The following is a 20,292-nucleotide window of genomic DNA, read 5'->3' on the forward strand; positions in this document are numbered from 1 at the left end:
TCTCTCTCTCTCTCTCTCTCTCTCTCTCTGTTCCTCCTTCTCTCTCTTCCTTTCTTAGCTGAAATAAAGCAAAAAGCAAACGAAGGAATGGATGGCGTTCAAGAACCGGTGCTACATGAAACGAGAAGAAGGGAGGCCACTTTCATGATCGGCCTAACCGACTTGCCGCTGCTATTTCATTTGAGTCCGAACACTAACAGGAATCGAATCACAGTTAGTATATGTACATTTAACCGTTTGATTGCGCGGAAGCTTATGTTTATTTACATAATTTCCTTCTTTTACTTGTCGAATTGAAAACGTTGGAAAATCTGCGTGTAAAATTTAGTGCTTTGTGTGAATTATCATGTGCCACTTAAATTCTGCGCAATTTATTTAAATAATTATTTATTAAAAAAAACTTGAATATAAAAAGTCAAATTTATTCGTATTCAAGAATATTGATAGTCAAATTGATCAAAAGGTCAACTATTTCCCACGTGTAATAGTTTAAATTCATTAATATTTGTTTGTAAAAAATATATATTTTTTTATAAATCTGTGTGCAGTTTTCTAACAAATTAAAATGGCAGATACTATATCGAAGATGTCAATTAACAACAATAATGGAATAAATGTCACACAAATCGTCGAAAAGGATTGTGTAAGTATCTCCGTAGCACAGTTTTTATTTATCTTTAAATGCATTTTTGTTAAATCTAATTTGTTTCAGTTTCTGTGAAATACAAAATGAAATAATATTTGTAACGCGAGTAAGACAGAAGTTTAAACAATTTAAGAAGAAAGACTGCTTTAATATATATAATTAAATTTTTAATATAAATACTTACAAATTTTTTTCTTTTTCTATCTAAAAGTTTATTAAACTATAATTTATCATTTGTTTCTGGTGTGCGTGTATGTATGTGTATAATATGTAAGATTTTAGTAATAGATGAAACATATAATCATAATTACAAATAAGATTAATTAAATTTAATTATATAGAACATTATCTCCGAAAATTACGTACAAGATAATTTTTGCGAAATTAGAGTGTATTTATAATAATCAAAAATTATGTACAAGATATTACATTCATTACATTTATTGTAAACGTTAACGTTTATCCTTTCTTTATTTTAGATAAATGACGTCTAGAAAACAAGTTTTATAAGTGGATCTCGTAGAAAGCGGTACTGTTTGATTGTCATTTCAATGTTCAATTTAAAATTTTGCTGCTAATTTGACTGAAGTAATCATCTAATCTAAATGACCTAAATATTTTAGCAATTTATTTGTAGAAATATATTTTTTTTCACTTATTTTGTATATTATATTTAAATATTATTTGTATGCTAAATACTGCATGTTAATAAATACCTAAATAAGATCTCACCTGCTAGTGGATTGACACACTCACTCGCACAAAATTAATAGTATTAGACATTTTTTAATGAGTAAATTTGTACATATTCATTTGTACATATGATGCAGATAAATAAAATTCTTTTTTTTTTAAATCTGATTTTTCTCTCATATCTTTATAATATTAAATTTCATGTAAATAATTAGCATCAATATGCTCTGAAAATTTTAATGTTAATAAATTAATATTAATAATTAATATTAATAATTATAATTAATATTAATATGCATTAATATGTCTTATTTCTTAAATCTGCAAGAAATTAGTGCAAATTAGTACTGTATTTTGCACAAATTTAGCATTACTACTGGATACAGTAGAAAATTAGAGGCATGTTGCAAGGCAAACAAAAACAGACATAAAAATTAGCAGAAAACCGTTGATTTTTTCATTATGTAATGTAATTATCTTTGTCTTCATATAATGTTTTTTTTTATTATAGTCTTTAGATTTTTTACTTTATGTTGAATCACGTTTGAAATCGAACGTACAATACGATCGAGCGAGCTTTACATAATCAAGGATCGTGACCTGGCATAATTAAATGGCGTTTGAGCAATTCAAAAGTTTAATTAAAACATATTTCACTATTTTATTATTGAGTATCCCGTTAAAATATAATAAAATAATTGAATCAAGAAAGACTGATCAAATTGTTGTAATAAAAAAAAGCTCGTAATAAATCCACTAATAAATCGTAAAAATATAATTCATTAAAAAATACAGCTCTTTAAACTTTATTTTAATATTCTCGATTCAAAATAAAAATGAAAACGCGATTCAAATATCGGTGTTAGTTTTTTATGTCAAAAGTATTGAAATTATATTTGATTGACGCCGCGTGTATGTTGCAATTAAAAGAAATAAAATTTACATGTGCATATGAGAAAGCGGGTCAGCATCATTATTATCACGATTATAATCACGTCATGATTATTATCATCAATGATACCGCTTTTTACCGCGGGGTAGCGACATTGTCGTGTTATTGATTATAGTAGAGACGTAGAGAGAATGGAGTTGAATCGAGGTTCGCGTGAAATTTGTCACGAACTGACAAACGGCGAATTATACGAAGTAATCGAGTTCGCTTGCGACACGCAATAAACATATATCTGTGCGGATTAAGAGACGTTAATCGTTAAATGACGCAAAGTGCCGTGAAAAAAGGGGGAAAGAAGGGTGGCATCCCTGAAGGAAGGTGGCGATTTAAACGCGTTTTAACTCGTGACATTAAACACGAGGTTTAAAAGGATCTTGCAGAGATGTGTGTTGGCGCCATTTAGAGCACATGTTGCGTGGAGACGCGCTTCTCCTCTTATAGTAAGTGTATGTGTACGAGCGACGCGCACGTGTGTGAAGCGCCTAGATACGATGCGTTCAACCCGGAAATGCATAAACCGGAAGTGATAGAAAGCAATAATGACGTACAATCTTGCGAGCGAGCAAGAAACGTGCGCGGCCAAACGTAACTACGGTCACGCGACCGTAGTTTTGCTTGTAACGACAGACGGTACATGAGACATGAACGGTTACTGTAACATCGGATGACTACGCGTTGGATGGCCTCGTTTAACATCAAATGCAATTCAAAATATAACAGCTAATTTGCGGATTATATCCGTAACATGTAATTTTTTTAATAATTTAATATTTTTATTTGCAAGACTTAGTTATTGTTAGTCGTCAAAATACTTAATAAATATTTGACCGTTTAATTAATTTATAACAAAAAAAGAATATCCGATCAAAATTTATTCTGCGAATACATATATCTATATTTTCTTAAGTGCGTTTTATACGATTTTTTAATAGCAATTTTTTTATTTTATTTTATCGGTCTAATTAAAATTCTGCAAAAAACTAGCAGAGAATGCTATTTTATACACGCATACATACTGGTTTTAGCAATAATTATAACGTATTTGCAAGACAAAAATTAGTAAATGAAATACGATATTATCAGTTTTGTAAAGTTAGATTATACTTTAACTCGACTAGGTCATATAAAAAATATGATTGATAGGAGAAACTAAATTGCACTAGAAAGTAGTCGACTAAACTAGAAACCTTATAGTTTGTTTTAGTCAATCAGTGGCTGGAAAATATCTTGAATGTACACATACGCGTGTGGATATTAAATTGGAAATTAAAAATATTTAATCAGAAGAATAAAAAAAGATTTTTTTTTTAATTTCTTAATGTTCGGACTTTCTGCAATGATTGAAAGCAAGATTCGTATAATATTTCTTACAAACTGTGCTAAAGTATATATAAAAAAAAATCTGTATCAAATTAACATATACGACATATATATTATGTAAATAAATATTTATATAAAATATTAATATGTTCTTTGAATAATTCTATGGATTGATCTAATTTTGTACGCTCTTTTGATAAAACTACACGATGACTTGCTATAATGAAGCTTTTATGCAAAAACATCAATCCTTTATTATCAGTCTGCGTGATAACTTGCCATATTTTTCCCATTTTATGGACATGAATCTTATTAGCCTTGTTGTTATCATTTGACTGACCCGTGAATTGATAAATTACAATGCCGCGATCGTTCGAAGATTTTCAAACGATCGCGTTTGCGAATCAAATGTTTCTCCTTTACTCCAATCTTCAAAGATTTCCGCGCATTTTGCAGGATATCGAACGTGGCGAGAGTCGTTTCGGTGTCGGAGTATCGCCGTTAGAAGGGCCGCGGCCGGCATCGGCGTCGACGTCGACACCGGGTTCGGCGCCGACATCGGCGCCGCGCGAGATCAACAGATGCGATGTGACGAGGACAACGGCCGGAGTGGGGCGCGATGTAAACGCAGGTAGTACGCGCCAGGGCCAGGACGACGAGCAGATGAGTACACGTGTCAGCGTGGGCGCCGGATCATTGGATCGGGGATCGCAGAGAGACTCGGCGTGCGGAAGCCACTGGAAGGCGATCGGCCGTTTTCTACGACGCTTGACTGTCATCATGCTATTGCTAGCAGTTGTTGCTAGCACGTTGGCTCTAGTGACGATCTATATGGGACCGATCTATCTCGTGCAACTGCTTCTAGTGGTCTCCGTTGCCTATTTCGTGGCCGGTGGTCGTTTAAGATGGTTTTACGTCGCCCTGAAGACGTTGCCACGTGATTGCAAGTGAGTCCTTTTGCATCTCACATGGATGTTTGTTAATGTTTGTTTGATTTTATTATTAGATAAAGTATAATTCAAAGATCATCTAGTGAGATCGCCCTTTGATTGAAGTGATAGTGATGGCGGATTGGTGGCGGATTGTTTATTCAATTTTTGATTGAAGTGTTGAATGGAATTTTGATTAAATGAAAAAGCAATAACATTTCGCGGAAAGAAAAGTTTTTGAATATCACAAATCAGTGATTGTATAAATAATGTTGTAATCTTTTATTTGTAACTACGTAATAATCGATGCTGAATCGATACTATCGGAGGCTACGTCAATGAATCTATGCAAAGGAAGGAGAAAAACTTCTCGTCGAGAAATTTCCTCTCATACTACGTCGCTTAAATATATTAACATGCGTAAATACATTGATAATGACATTGTGAATTTTCAATGTCTCAATATTCAGATTTAATTAATCACGAACATGTAAAAAATTTATGCAAATTTAAAATGCATCATTCACGTGACCGTAATTTAAATGATAAGTTCTCCAAGAGTAATATGAATCAGATTTTGCAATATTACAAATAATTGTAAGTATATATATAACCAGTTTCCAAATCGTCCTATAAAAAAAAAGTTTTATCAATGGTCACTTTTTTCTATCCTTGCTGTTTAATGACGTTACTTGATGTCTTATGAAAATCAAAAATTTTGTTAATGAAATAAAAAACCGGCGAAGATGTATTGTAGAGACATCTCTTAGATTTTTAATTTATTAGCGACAGAAAAACATTTAACGATCTATATCAAACACGTTTCAGTCCATTTCTTGGATTCTTATCAAACAAACTTGACGTGCTTATCCGCGAACTCTTTATGCCTTATCGTTCTAACAATGTAATGCTAATGAATCACAATATGCAGAGAATTAGAAAAAAAAACAAGTTAAATTTTACTCTCTCTTTTTATCGTAATACGTCATATAATATAGTGTAATGATAAATGACTCTTAAGAATTCGCGTCGGCTAATTTAATTAACGTATAATAACTCTTTTGTTTTCTTTTCAAAAAGAGATGGAAAAGATCAATTCCTCGAGTGGAATATATCATTAAATCTTGTCTGGAAATAAAATAAGAAACATTGCTAACACAATTTCTGATATTTAATTTATATAATCAAATCATATGAAAACACGAGTGTTTCATTTTATGACTCCATATAAACGCCATTTGTATGTAAAAACATATAAAAAAAAAAAAATAAATACTATAGGATAATTTCGTACTATATTCTTTTCTTTAATACATATCTATTCATAATCTTTTAATTATTTATTTGTATTAAAAAAAAATAATAATTTTTTCGTCTGATATTGTAGATTATCTGAGAGACACGATAAAGAATTATTTGCACACACACATTCATTGTAATAGAAACTTGAAACTTTCTCCGCAAGCAATAATAAAGAGTGAGACGTCCTAGTTTACGTAGATTTGAATGAGTGGGTCGGAAAGATTCATGGCGATTATAATTTTTTACCGCACAAATACAAAGCTTAAATTAAAAGTAATTTTATATGTAAACTTTAAACATCGTAAACTTTTGCTTATATGCCATTGACAACCGGTATTATACATGGATACAAGAGACGTGTGCGAAGATAACGCGATTTTCATCGGAAGATGAATGTACGAGATGTACAAAAAATAAAATCGGAAAATTATAGACCAAAAATAAATAAAAAAATGTAAACCGTGCAAACGATAGAGAGGATTGTTTGAACTAAAAAAAAATGAGATTTACTTCGATTTAATATCTTTCTTTTAATTTTTATGACACGAGACGCAATATATTTTTCTTGTTACCTTGAAGGTGTGAAAAAAATTGATAATTAGATATATGTACCAGAAACAAGGAAAATCTTCTAATCATGTAGTTACACACAATTCTCTCAATATAATCAGACATGCAAGACCTGTTCAAATACAAATTAACTCTAAAATCAATTTATGTGGTATAAATTTAACTGCTAATCCTTGAGATTAATGTGAATGTGTGAACGAGAATGCATGCGCGTCTCTATATATGTATGTGTGTGGTAACATACATCCAATCTTGAGTAATTACAAAGTCATATACAATGTTCAATGTTCTCTCAGAAATACATCATCTTACACCAAAACAATGAGGAAGAATCTTTCTAGCCTTCGGAATATTCTCCGCTTAAATGAGCAGCTTGATACGAAGGAAAGAAAAGGCAATCAAGAGCCAGCGCGGTAATTTGGGCGCATATGTTCTATTACAATTATATTGATATTTTAATTAACAATAAGTGATAGACACAATCATAAAAAGTATATTTCTGTTCTTTTTTTGGATCAGCGCAATTACAAAGTGTATAGAATATATTTATCAAAAATATATATCAAAAATATAATAATGCAGAACAAAATCACTCATATTGTTAGATGGTAAATGTTAATGGAATTTCGAAAGAAATTGTCCGATAAATATATTGCATTAAAAAAAAAGAGGTTTTGTCTTGAACATCGACTCACTCAAATTCCGTATATTGGACTTTTTTTTTTTTTTTTTTTGAAGGTATTGAACAGTGTCTTTCTGTCGAATGAAATTCTATTATGACATTTACCTTCTAACAACATGGGTATTAACTCACTCTTCTTCTGCGTATTATTACATTTTTTTTGATATAATATATTCCATACACTTTGTGAATGTGCTGAAAATCCAAAAAGAATTGAAACACGTGCTTTTTATGATTGGATTGGACTGTCAGTTATGGTTAGTTAAAATATCAATATAATTTAATTGTAATAAAACACACGAGTTTAAATTACCGCGCTGGATCTTTTCCCTCCTTCATAAAATATGTTCATAAAAACTATTATTAGTTTATTTTAAGCAGCTTGAATTTTTTATTCGCATTCTATAACCCTTTTACCAGCTTAAACAATATAATTTATGATATTACATTAAAATACTGAGAGAGATATTTATTTTCCATTTATTTTACAATTAGAAATTTTCAAGTAAACTTAAAAAAAAAAATATTGCCTTATCGTTACTCCAATAATTTTTTATAGCAATTGTAATGTGAAATTAAGCGTAAATATCGCAAATCTAAAAAATTAAACTCTGATGAGATCTAAAAAAATCACAGAATATACATATTTTATAAATATCATGAGTCATCGTCTATTCATAAAGATATCGGCATCGCGGAAACACACACATACGGGAACATTTCCGCTCGTTCCCAATAATTTAATTTCTTCGAAACGAGGTGATTTTTTATCACGGTTTTTGTGATCATGACCGTAACTATATATATAGACCTTATCGTGGTCATGGTCTTAGCCATGACCGCGATTGAGATCTAGGCCACGACCAAAGTCGTGATCATGGTATTCCGATATATTTTGCGATTAAAAGGATGAAAGGAATATATTATATATCGGATCGATCGCATTGCGTACTCTTGAAGAATCAATATTATCAAAACAATATTATCTTCTAAGATTTATCTAAGATATTATCTTCTATTATCTTCTAAAATAAAAGTTCAGACGCGTCGTGGCAGGAAAGAATATGAGATAAAAAAGACAAAACAGACGCAAAGAATTCAAAAGTAATATGAAATGAATCATCAAACACAGATCTTTTCTTTTCTTTTTTTTTTTGCAGCGCGCAAACTTTTGATCGACTCTGTATTATATGTCCTTGTCTTCTCCCACCGTGTTTTTATAACTTGCCAGCTAGTGGTCTTTTTGCACTGCTGCTGAGGGAATGTAACATCCTCTTTTCTTGACCTCGAGAAGATATAACGGAATTTCTTGGTCGCTCGATTTGATTACCTTTCCCGAATAACTGACTGCATGTATTTGAGAGATTTATCTCTCGTTGCGATATCTTTCAAAATCATCGAATGTGCGTCAAATAATATAGTAAAATAATTAAAATAATTAAATCTGTCTTCAAATTTATATTTATATATTTCTTTCATACATCTCTAAATAAAAAAATTTGCTATAGAATAATCAATCTTTTGCTAGGTAGCTTTCTTTTGCTTTCTGTTGAAATCATTAGACATTCAGAGCAATCAAAGGGCTGAAATATGTCATGTCATGAATAATATCATGTAAATAATTATGTAACAAAATCTACTCTTGTATAAATTGTTATTATAAAAATTATTCTCTTTAAAGGCAACTTTTATTTTTTTCAGAGGACTCATAGGTTATATTACAATGCTATGGTCAATACGTAGACATGAGAAAAAAGATAGAAGCGTCGCAGATATATTTAGACAATGGGTCAATCGTCATCCTAATAAGGTCTGCTTTATATTCGAAGATCAGGAATGGACTTTTCAACAGGTAAAATATATATTTATTTGCACAAAAAGACGACGCATTGCTTTTCAGTATATTTAAAATTTTTTAATTTACAAGATATTTTATGCAGAGTTAAAATATATGTAAATAATAAATTAAAATTGGCGCTTTATATTCCGAAATTTGCAAGTTTAATAATTTAGATTAATTCTTTATTTCTTTCTCTGTCCATAATCTTTTGTTAAAAATGTGATGACGTCTGTACTTATATTTGCGTCTTTTATAGTTTCCGCAAAAATATTCTTTACTTAGACAATAATTAATAATTTAATTCAATAATATAATTAATAATTAATAGTTTCACTTAATGATTTATCTTATCTTCAACAAAATTTGCTGACCGTTCTAATTCTACATATCTAAGTATACATGTTAATTTATACATGTAGTGAATTTTATGATTTTAAGCATAAAATATATGTAATTTGCTTAAATTAAATTAAATTTGTGTTTTTAATCCTCATTATACAAATGCGCCATGACTAGCAATTTTTATTTTAATGACTGATTTTCTAAGTGATTTAAAAAGATTTGAGATTCTTTTTCTTTTAGACATGTTTATTATTTATAGAAATATATCGTAATGTATAATTTTCTTAAATCTCGCTTTCTTTCATAGATGGAGGATTTTAGTAACAAAATTGCGACGATATTCAAAACGCATGGTTATAAAAAAGGAGATGCGGTTGCTTTACTCTTAGAAAATCGACCGGAATTTGTTGGGATTTGGCTAGGTTTAAGTAAGCTTGGCGTGATAACGCCTTTAATTAACACTAATCTCCGTAAAACCAGCCTACTGCACAGTCTCAATATCGCAAAATGTCAGGCGCTCATATACGGCATAGAATTCTTTAACGGTAATACGATTATCTTATTATTATCTTTTTTTGTGCATTAAAATTGAGATAATACAAATTTGACATTTAAGAGTATAATCGATTTTTTTTAGCTTATTGTAATAGCTCGATTAATCGTCATTTTTTTCTTAATAGTTTTTTATCACAAATATCTAAACAATACTAAATGTTAATTCCAGTTGTGACAGACATCGCCTCGTCTTTAGATGCTAAATTGGCCTTATACAGATTCGGGAATCATCCGAATGCAATATCTGTAGGATTAAAAGAGAAAGATTTAAATGCCATTCTAGTGGATACATCTGCAGCACCACCAGTGGTACAAGAGAAAGGCGGTCATAATGACAGATTGTTATATATATATACAAGTGGCACTACAGGTCTTCCAAAAGCAGCTATAATTACGAGTTCAAGGTAAAAATACTGTACATATATGTTTTACTTCTTTCCTAAAGAGAGGGTCTGTAGCTTTTAAAAAATTTTTATCCGCAATTTCTCGATATTCTAGAAATAGATAATTAATTTTACAACTATCTCTCTCTCACTCTGAACTATTAAGATAAAAATATGATAAAGATATAAAAGTAACAAAAATCAAGATTGAAACAAATTATATCATATTTTCCCAGATATATCTTTATCGCGGGTGCTGTTCATTATTTGGGATTCTTGCGTAATTCCGATAGATTATATACACCTTTACCATTGTATCATACTGCTGGTGGAGTCATGGCTGTAGGGCAAGCTTTATTATTTGGACATACAACAGTAATTAGAAAGAAATTTTCAGCCAGCGCGTACTTTAGTGATTGCCTTAAATACAAATGTACCGTGAGTAATTTATAATTTATTAAATATTGATTAAATAATCCTAAACGTTATAATAATTTAATTTATGCTAGTCTCATATTTTTAAATCCGTGTACATATATACATATACATATATATATATATATATATATAGAGCCATTAAATCGTTTCTATAATAGTACATATAAAATACAAATAAATTTGTCATATATTATTCTATTTAAACTCACAAAAAGTCATCAATGAAATATTTTATTAAATATAAAATTGTATAAGCATTATTTTATATTTTCGATAAAATTTGAAAAATATCAGGTTGCTCAATACATAGGCGAAATGTGTCGGTATATCCTGGCAGTATCACCTAAAAAGGAGGACAGGGAGCATAATGTTAGAATGATTTTTGGCAATGGGTTGAGGCCGCAGATATGGGAAGAATTTGTAAAACGATTCAATATTCCCAAAGTGCTTGAATTTTATGGCGCTACCGAAGGCAATAGTAACATTAGTAAGTACAAAATTACGAAATTTTAGATCCATTACATATACACAAATAATGAGAAATAGATATTAAATATTGAATTGACTCTCATTTTATTTTCAGTGAACATTGATAATAAGACGGGTGCAGTTGGGTTTATTTCGAGAATTATTCCTTCATTTTATCCTATATCTATTATCAAAGTAGATAAAAATGGCGAACCGATACGCAATTCTAAAGGGCTGTGTCAAGTTTGTGAACCAAGTAAGCGTTGTTGATACAATAAATACAATTAATGATAATTAATATATCCAGATTTAAAGAATAAGAAACAAAAAATATTTAATTTGACATTCATTTCATATGGTATTTAAAATTTTATTATTATAATATATGTATACAGCCAAAAACTGTATTACACAAACCATAAAGATTTTTCAATAATTCGAGCAAAAGATATTTTAATCAATATTGTTACGTTACTTTTTACATGTTATAATGTCTAATCTTTCATTTATAATAGATGAACCTGGTGTATTTATTGGAAAAATTTTACCACACAATCCGACCAGGGCATTTTTAGGATACGTGGATGAAAAAGCATCAGAGAAAAAAGTGATTTGCAATATTTTCAAAAAAGGAGATTCTGCCTTCATATCAGGTGCAAAATTTTTTTTTATTTGTTACATATCAAAATGAGTTTGGAATTACATATCAAAATTTTTAGTATAATTTAAACGTTTTATTATGAGATGATAAAGAATATTTGATAAATTGTTGTAAATTAAAATTTATTCTTTCTAATATATATATATATATATATATATATATATATATATATATATATATACATATATACATATATACATATATATAATATTCAAATTTTTTAAATTTGAACAATAAAAACGATTTTAAAAAGATAGAACAATAGAAACAATTTATTAATTTATTATAATTTTATGAATTTGATTATTTATTTATTAGGGGACATCCTCGTGGCTGACGAATTGGGATATTTATATTTCAAAGATAGAACGGGCGATACATTTAGATGGAAAGGAGAAAATGTATCGACTTCTGAAGTAGAAGCAATAATTAGTAATCTCATTAACTATCGAGATTGCATAGTATATGGCGTTGAGGTAATAATATCAATTTTATTATTGTTTCCCAAATAATCTTTTATCATCGATTTTCTAATGCAATAATTATCAATAAAATGTATTAATATAAAAATTGCAATTTTTCAAAGGATTTGTAATAAGATATGATTATTGATAGGTTCGAGGTCTTGAAGGTAAAGCAGGAATGGCTGCAATTTATGATGAAAATGGGACATTGGATTTAAATAAATTAACCGTCGACATTAAGGAAGAATTACCCGCCTATGCTGGGCCACAATTTATCAGGATTCTGATGAAAATTGATCTCACAGGTACGCGCGTTTACATATAAATTCAATATTATTGCCTCAGAAAACAAGTATTGCGCGCAATTTTTTATGCAATAGTTTCGTATATTATTAAAAAAATATGCTAACTATTCATGATTTATAGGAACATTTAAGTTAAAGAAAAAGGATCTCCAAGAAGAAGGCTACAACGTGGAAAAAATACAAGACAAACTATATTATTTAGATGCGAAGCTTGGTTATCAACTATTAACACGAGAGATTTATGATCAAATTCAACAAGGCAAAATCAAATTCTAACTATGTCAAACAGAAGAATGTAAATTATGGCAATAATTAATATTTTAAAATATGTTGTCATTATACTACACACAAAATTATTATTATTATACGCGAATTTTAGAAACTTCTGGTTTTCTTTAGACAGTAAAATAATTGCGATACTTCAATCATATTTATTAAGCAATTTGTATTGATAATGTTATTAGATTGTGTCCATTACAAAGTTTATATTTTTTATGCAGAATATGCAGGCATAGAGTATAATGACAAGTCCAATAAATGCATACAAAATGAATAATAAATAATAGTTCAAATCTGGATGCAACTAAACAGTTAAAATTATCCAATTATACAATTAAATCTTTTGTAAATGTACAAATAACATATGCCTTTGGAAATCAAATTTTTAACAAAATATTATTAATTTAAAAATATTCTTTATATATTATGTATGGTAACTTCATTATGCTTTACATGTTTTTAGATACTATTTCTATTTTTTATGAATTATATTAATATGATAATCTTTTCTATTTACTCACAACAGTCTTGATATTTTCCAATTTTATTATTATTATTTAATTATTTAGTTATATCCAGAGTGTAATATATTTTATGTTTTACATTGATATTTGTATTGTTTCATAAAAAATATTTGGAAATATGTATGATAAATTCTTATTATACGAACAATTAGTTATCTATTTCTTATATATCCATTATGCATTGTTCAAAATAAAATATTAAAGTATTATAATCAAGTAGAATAGAGTAGAATAGATTTCTGTTTCTGAAGTAGTAAAATAGATTTCTGTTTCTAAAAAATCAATTATTTATTACTGAAATTGATACTGACAGCATTTAAGCTTAACATTACGTAAAATTTTTATACCATAATTTATAACATAATTTACGTAGAACATAATATAATTTACAATACAAAATATAATTTATAATACAATAAAATTAATTTATATCCATATTACATGTAATTTACGATACATCCTATATGGATATTTAAAAAAAAATCAAGAATGATATATAACATTATACATCATTCTTGGTTGTAACTTTTTTTGAAATTATTTTTAATTTTGCAATCTTAAATTATAGCCTTATTATATTTTATAAAAAACCTTATAGAAAATATTATATATATATATATATATATATATATATATATATATATATATTATATATTTTATAAAAAGCCTTATAGAATATATTATATATAATAGTAAAAATCCTAACAACCCTAGCAATCCTAACAGTCCTAGCAATTCTAACAGGCCTAACAATTCTAATAGCCCTAACAATCATAACAGCCCTAGCAATTCCAACAGCCCTTCCAATCCTAACAGCTCTACTTTCGCTGATTAAACCAGCGAAAATCACGATTTTCTCGGATTTAGATAATTAGGATACATTCCTTAAAAGCCTCGAGGTTTTAAGGAATGTACCTTAATTACCCTAATTAGAATTTAATTTACAAACGCACTGATGATTTTTCTACCTTTGTTCATTTGTCGCTCCGTTTATTGTTATATATTATTGTTTATTTTACGCGGACCTGTTTATTTTACGCGGACTCGTTTATTTTACGCGGATCCGTTTATTTTTCATGTTTATTTTATGAAAATTTTTATGTGCCGTTACACGTAAAAACGCGAAAACACATGAATTTATGTGTATCATTTACGTCTTTTGACCAATAATGGTCACTTAGCGTAAATAATCCATTCTTCAGACCAAATTGGACCTACCTTTCGTTGATCTTGGTCACTTCAATCTGGCTATTTTTAGCCAGAAATAAAGTAGATTTGATCACTATTAGAGATCAAAGAAGGAGAAAAACTCCTTTTGTTGCCGGCTAATTATCATCGCCAATAAGCGTGAATATTTTGCGCTCGTTCACGATGGTGTAGCCTAATCGCAATTTTATTTACGTGGCATTGCACGTAGAAATGTGGAAATTATCTTTCCTGGCCGCATTTAGTCAATCACTTTTAGCCAGAAATAAAATAGTTTTGACCTCTATCAAAAATCAATGAAAGAAAAATTCCTTTCATTACCGATTTATTAATTTCGCCGGTGCACGAGCATAATTTTACGCTTGTTGACGGTCGTCAGGACCGTTGAACGTTCTTCTTCATATAACTTTGCTTTAACTGATATGTCAATGTCAAATCAAATTAAAAAAAGACAATTAAAAATTGTGGTTAATTAAAATTTTTATAATATATAATATTAATAATAAAATTTATAATAAATTTTTTATAATAAAATAAATTAAACATTTACTTATACATTTTTCACTCTGAACTTTTATTTTATAATATCATTTACTTATCTCTTTAAACATTATATGATTTGATCAATCAATTACTTAATTTTATATCAGTCAAAACAAAATTTTATAATATGCTACACTACATAGATGAATGGACTACAAAATATTAAAATAAAATCAGTGTACGTTAAAAATAAATTATTATATCCAAAAATTAATAAAATTAGTAGCACGTTTTTTATTAAATAAAATAATTGATACATAATTATAGAATAATAAAGAATGGTTATACAATGATAAAAAATGAATTAATAAAAAATTGAAATCTTTTTCTATATTTCTTTATTTATTATTTCTATATTTCTGTTAACTTGCGTTTGTAATATGCTTCAATGTATATGTATAATAATAATATGTAATATGCTTTAATATGTTTGTATATGTAAATTGTTTGTATTAAAAAAATTTGTCAAAAGTTATGATCTCATTTATTGTAGTCCATCCATTTTAAGGTAATGGATTCATCTACAATTTACAAACTATGATCTACATCTACAATCACGCGTTTTGTAGAAATCGTTAAATCTATAAATCCGTTACCTTATAATTAAATAAAAGTTTATCACTCACCGGCACTGATGCGCAACAGCGGAGATTTGGTCTTGAGGCTACGTTGTTTGCAACATACAAATATAAAATCCAAATTATAGCAACGCTTAAAATAAATTATATTTCAAAAAATTATTATTGTACGCACCGAATTTTATATTCAATGCATATAATACTAAGAAGGTATATAAATATGGAATAATTTTATAAATTTTAAAAAAGAAAATAATTTTTTTTTTAAATTAAAACTTTTATAGTATGAGTTTCTCATATTTAAACTATTCAAATAATGATCGAATCAAATTAATGCATGTGTGAGAGTTGATCTGTGACATAAAAATAGGAGATGCAAATTGTAGTAATGCTCAAAATAATTAATATTTATTTAAAATTTATTATACGCATTGAATTTTATATTCGATGCATGTAATAATAAGCAGATTAATAAAATAATTTTATAAATTAAAAAAAAATCTACTAATAACTGTAATAATTTCATATAAAAACTATAAGCTAAAAAGAGGAACTTTTACAAGATTATAGCTTTTATATAAATATTTTTAAACTATTCAAATAATGATCGAATCGAATTAATGCATGTACGAGATTTATAATAATTAATATACAAATAATCATACTCACCCTTGGGTTGCTGCACCGATGCCCGATGCCTCTCCTAGGTCTCCTCCTCCTCTCAGATTGATTCACACGCGCGATACTTTAAATGGCACTCCCGCACTTTTATTAAAAGAAACTTCCGCACTTGTATGCGCGCGATACTTTCAATGACACTCCCGCACTTTCGAATTTCGGCACGATCGAATCCCGTTTCACACGAAAATCATACTGCGAGTCGACAAGTCAGGAATTATAATGATTGCGTGAAATATTTACTTTGATATGTATTGTTAAAAAAATAATTATTGTCTGTTAATTCGAAATAAATTATAATTATATACTGTTCAATAATTTTTTAAACTTTTTTTCCTCTTTTGTTCATCTTTTGCTGTTTAATCATAACACTCACAGTCACTCGCGAAAATACAATTAATTATGATTAATATCGTATATACAATGATCGCAGAATACTTTGCACGACATCGATCGCAGAACAATCACACGTAACACATACTTTATTATATCGTAAAAGAGAACAGAAAAAATATGATTTGCTCGACGTTTACACGATGCCAAAATCATACATCACTCGTTACAGAAGTGTTATCTCTATTGTTGAATTATTTTTTTAAATTTTTATTTTTAAATGGTAATTAATTGTTAATAATAATATTAATAGCTAATTATATTTTAATATTTGTCGCAATCGCATTTAGAAAAGAAATTCATCTCGCACTATTACTTTATTGCTTGAGCGTCGCTGTATGAATAATGACAAGATGTAAACCGTAATACGTTAACAACAGCTAATGTTTACACCGCCAAGGCCAAATACAATGTTATTGATAATTCACAGCCAAAAATATTTTGCGTACTATGACGTATATACAAGTGGAATATTAAACTATAAGAGTATTTTAAATTATAAATTAATTATTTAATAAAAGATTAATATATCACGGAGGTTCATTATCTGCTATTCGACTATTTTATTGCGGTCAATTTAAAACATATTTAAATCGTCAAAAAAAAACGATAAAGTGGGCGAAATATAATTGGACTAAGTATTTTTAAAAAAATATTTAATGCTGATAAAGAGAGAGAAAGATCGCGATAACCAATTTTAATTCCTGTTATTTTAATTCTTGATTATATGTATATATATATATCACGCGTGAGATACGCACCTCACGAGATTTATCGTTGCGATATAATTACGATAAAATTGCGATATTATTGAAGGTAAAAAATAATTATTTGTTATATTAAATTATTTCCCGATATTTGTCGCGATCACGTTTAGAAAAAAAATTTGAGTGTCTCGCGCTCTACTACTTGACTGTTCGAGGGTCGCCGTGCGAATGATAAGCCATAAGTAATACGTTAACAATAGCGCGCCAATGTTTACATCGCCAAGATCGCATACCGTTATTGTTATTGATAATTCATAGCCAAAATTATTTGTGTATTATGATGTATGTATGATGTATGATGTATGTATATATATATATATATATATATATATATATATATATATATATAATTTAAATATGATTTAAATTTAGCGCAATAAAATAATCGAAAGCAGATTCGAGTAATTAACGTAATATAGACTCCGTGATATATTAATCGTTTATTAAATAATGATTTATAATTTAAAATGATTTATAATTTAAAATACTTGTTTGACTTAATATTCCGTTTGTATATATATATACAAAACGGAATATTAAGTCAAACAAGTATTTTAAATTATAAATCATTTTAAATTATAAATCATTATTTAATAAACGATTAATATATCACGGAGTCTATATTACGTTAATTACTCGAATCTGCTTTTCGATTATTTTATTGCGCTAAATTTAAATCATATTTAAATCGAAAAAAAAAACGATAAAGTATTGGACGAAATATAATTGAACTTTAAGTGTTTAAAAAAAAAAATATATTTAATGCTGATAAAGGGAGAAAAAGATCGCGACAAACTTTATAATACTTTATAAATTTGATTTCTGTTATTTTAATTTTTAATTTTTAATTGAGTGTCACATCATGCGGGAAATACGCGTCTCGAGATTTATCGTTGCTATATAATTATGTATTATTTAGGTGAGAGATAATTAATTATTTATCATATTAAATTATTTCCCGATATTTGTCGCGATGGCGTTTAGAAAAATTTGACGGAGTGTCTCGCGCTCTACTACTTTACGGTTCGAGGGTCGCCGAGCGAATGATAAACCATAAGTAATACGTTAACAATAGCGCGCCAATGTTTATGTCGGCAAGGCCGAATACAATGTTATTAATAATGTTGATGTTGTTGAAACATTTTATGTATTATAAAAATGTTATAGAAATATGACGTATACATACACACACACATATCTACACACATATATGTATATATATATATATATATATATATATATATATATATATATATATATACACGACAAATATCGGGAAATAATTTAACATGATAAATAATTAATTATTTTTTACCTTAAATAATACGTAATCATATCGTAATTATAAATCTCGAGACGCGTATAGCATTCCAGTCATTTTAAAACAATGGATCTATCTACATCTACAATTTCTATAAATCCATTGTCTTAAAATTACATAAAAATTTCACTCACATTGATGCCCAAGCAGGATTGGTTATTGAAGCTGCATTAATCTGTAACATATAAATATAAAATTCAAATTATAGCAGCGCCCAAAATAATTAATATTTTAAAAGATTATTATCGTACCCGCTAAATTTTATTATCCGTTGCGTATAATAATAATAACCGGATAGAATAATTTTATAAATTAAAAAAAGAACTATTTTCTAAATAAACATTTATATAAAATATTTATATATAAAAGTTTCTTTCTTATTTAAATTAATTAATTAAATACAAATAAATTAAATAAATTAAATTGATACTTTTATGCGATTTATATAATAACTAATGTATAAAATAAAATAAGCAACTTACCTAGAATTACGGCGCGCGATGCCTCTCCTAGGCCTGCTCCTCCTTTCAGATCGTCAGAATTAGCAGAGTCCGTTAATTCATGACACGCGATATTTTAAACAGCACTCTCGCACTTAAATGCGCGATACTTGAAACGACACTCCTGCATTTAAACGCGCGACATTTTGTTACAACACTCGCGAAATTCGCGATCGCGAAGCGATATGCCGTTTCCCGCCAGAATCGAGTAATCGCACACTTCGCGTAATACACTTCGAGTAATCGCACGACGAGATAATTTTGAGACCTGCCGTCTTGATACGTTGACGAATCCTTAAATGAATTATTATGATTTAATAAATGTTAAAATATTATGATTTAATAAATTTTATTAAAGATAATTTGATAATTAATAATCGCTAATTATTCGTAAAGAATTATCTTTCTGGGAGGGATGGCGTGAAACGCCCAAAACTTTCGCTTCTCCCTGTCGGCTCGAATTTCGCTGCGCGAATGACAAAATGCGTTGGCAAACCTGATACGTACGTGCTGAATATCGTAAAGACAAACAGTAGCATGAAGTTTTTTCTTATCGTTTCAAAATATATTTAATATATATTTTATAATTAATATATACGCATAAAAATTTATGACGAATATTTTCTATATATATTATATATTTTCTATATACTAGGTACTTCGAATAAATTTCGACAAATTTCGTTAAAAAAGTCTACATATTATATAATTATGAAAAATTTAATTTGTTAGAGCTGTTTTTTCTCTGTTTTTTTTCTCTGTTTTTTCTCTCTATTAAGAATATCAATTACATGCATACATGAAAATATTTTACAATAATAAAATATATATACATTTACAATATAAAATAGGAGAAAAAAATCACGCGTAGTTATATTAAAATATTAAATGCATACGTATTCTCTTTCTTTTTGGATCCACATTTTACGGATACATTGCGGACACTACTGACG

The 20,292-nt window shown here is 28.4% G+C and overlaps 1 protein-coding gene and 1 long non-coding RNA gene across 4 annotated transcripts; one reads left to right on the plus strand and one right to left on the minus strand.

Annotated features, from left to right (window-relative positions):
• Window positions 1–130: 130 nt before the first annotated feature.
• LOC126853082 (long-chain fatty acid transport protein 4-like) lies at window positions 131–13,501 on the plus strand. Of its 3 annotated transcripts, none has more exons than XM_050598496.1 (13): window positions 131–213; window positions 549–643; window positions 4,068–4,558; window positions 8,796–8,946; window positions 9,584–9,821; window positions 10,001–10,235; window positions 10,451–10,652; window positions 10,947–11,139; window positions 11,236–11,376; window positions 11,636–11,773; window positions 12,100–12,257; window positions 12,397–12,550; window positions 12,672–13,501. In XM_050598496.1, exons 2-13 carry the CDS (start codon window positions 566–568, stop codon window positions 12,824–12,826), a joined length of 2,334 nt encoding a protein of 777 aa, XP_050454453.1. In that variant the 5' UTR covers window positions 131–213; window positions 549–565; the 3' UTR covers window positions 12,827–13,501. The 3 variants fall into 3 exon arrangements, with proteins under 3 accessions (XP_050454453.1, XP_050454456.1, XP_050454454.1); XM_050598499.1 differs by lacking the exon at window positions 131–213 and adding an exon at window positions 1,126–1,175; XM_050598497.1 differs by lacking the exons at window positions 131–213; window positions 549–643 and adding an exon at window positions 2,409–2,731.
• A 3,198-nt stretch (window positions 13,502–16,699) lies between these two features.
• LOC126853052 (uncharacterized) lies at window positions 16,700–20,280 on the minus strand. Its single transcript, XR_007687903.1, has 4 exons — window positions 20,236–20,280; window positions 19,322–19,633; window positions 18,974–19,014; window positions 16,700–16,838 (listed from the first exon to the last, which is right to left on the minus strand). It is a non-coding gene; the product is annotated as an uncharacterized LOC126853052 (long non-coding RNA).
• Between the last annotated feature and the right edge of the window lie 12 nt (window positions 20,281–20,292).

Source organism: Cataglyphis hispanica, chromosome 11 (genome assembly GCF_021464435.1).
Source record: "Cataglyphis hispanica isolate Lineage 1 chromosome 11, ULB_Chis1_1.0, whole genome shotgun sequence".
Taxonomy (NCBI): domain Eukaryota; kingdom Metazoa; phylum Arthropoda; class Insecta; order Hymenoptera; family Formicidae; genus Cataglyphis; species Cataglyphis hispanica.

Excerpts from the sequence above, each read along its gene's own strand:
- LOC126853082 (XM_050598496.1), top strand. The coding sequence starts at position 566 with ATGGCAGATACTATATCGAAGATGTCAATTAACAACAATAATGGAATA. Across the intron at positions 644-4,067 it reads AAATCGTCGAAAAGGATTGT|GATATCGAACGTGGCGAGAG; the intron begins GTAAGTATCTCC and ends CGCATTTTGCAG. Across the intron at positions 11,140-11,235 it reads CGAAGGCAATAGTAACATTA|TGAACATTGATAATAAGACG; the intron begins GTAAGTACAAAA and ends TTTTATTTTCAG.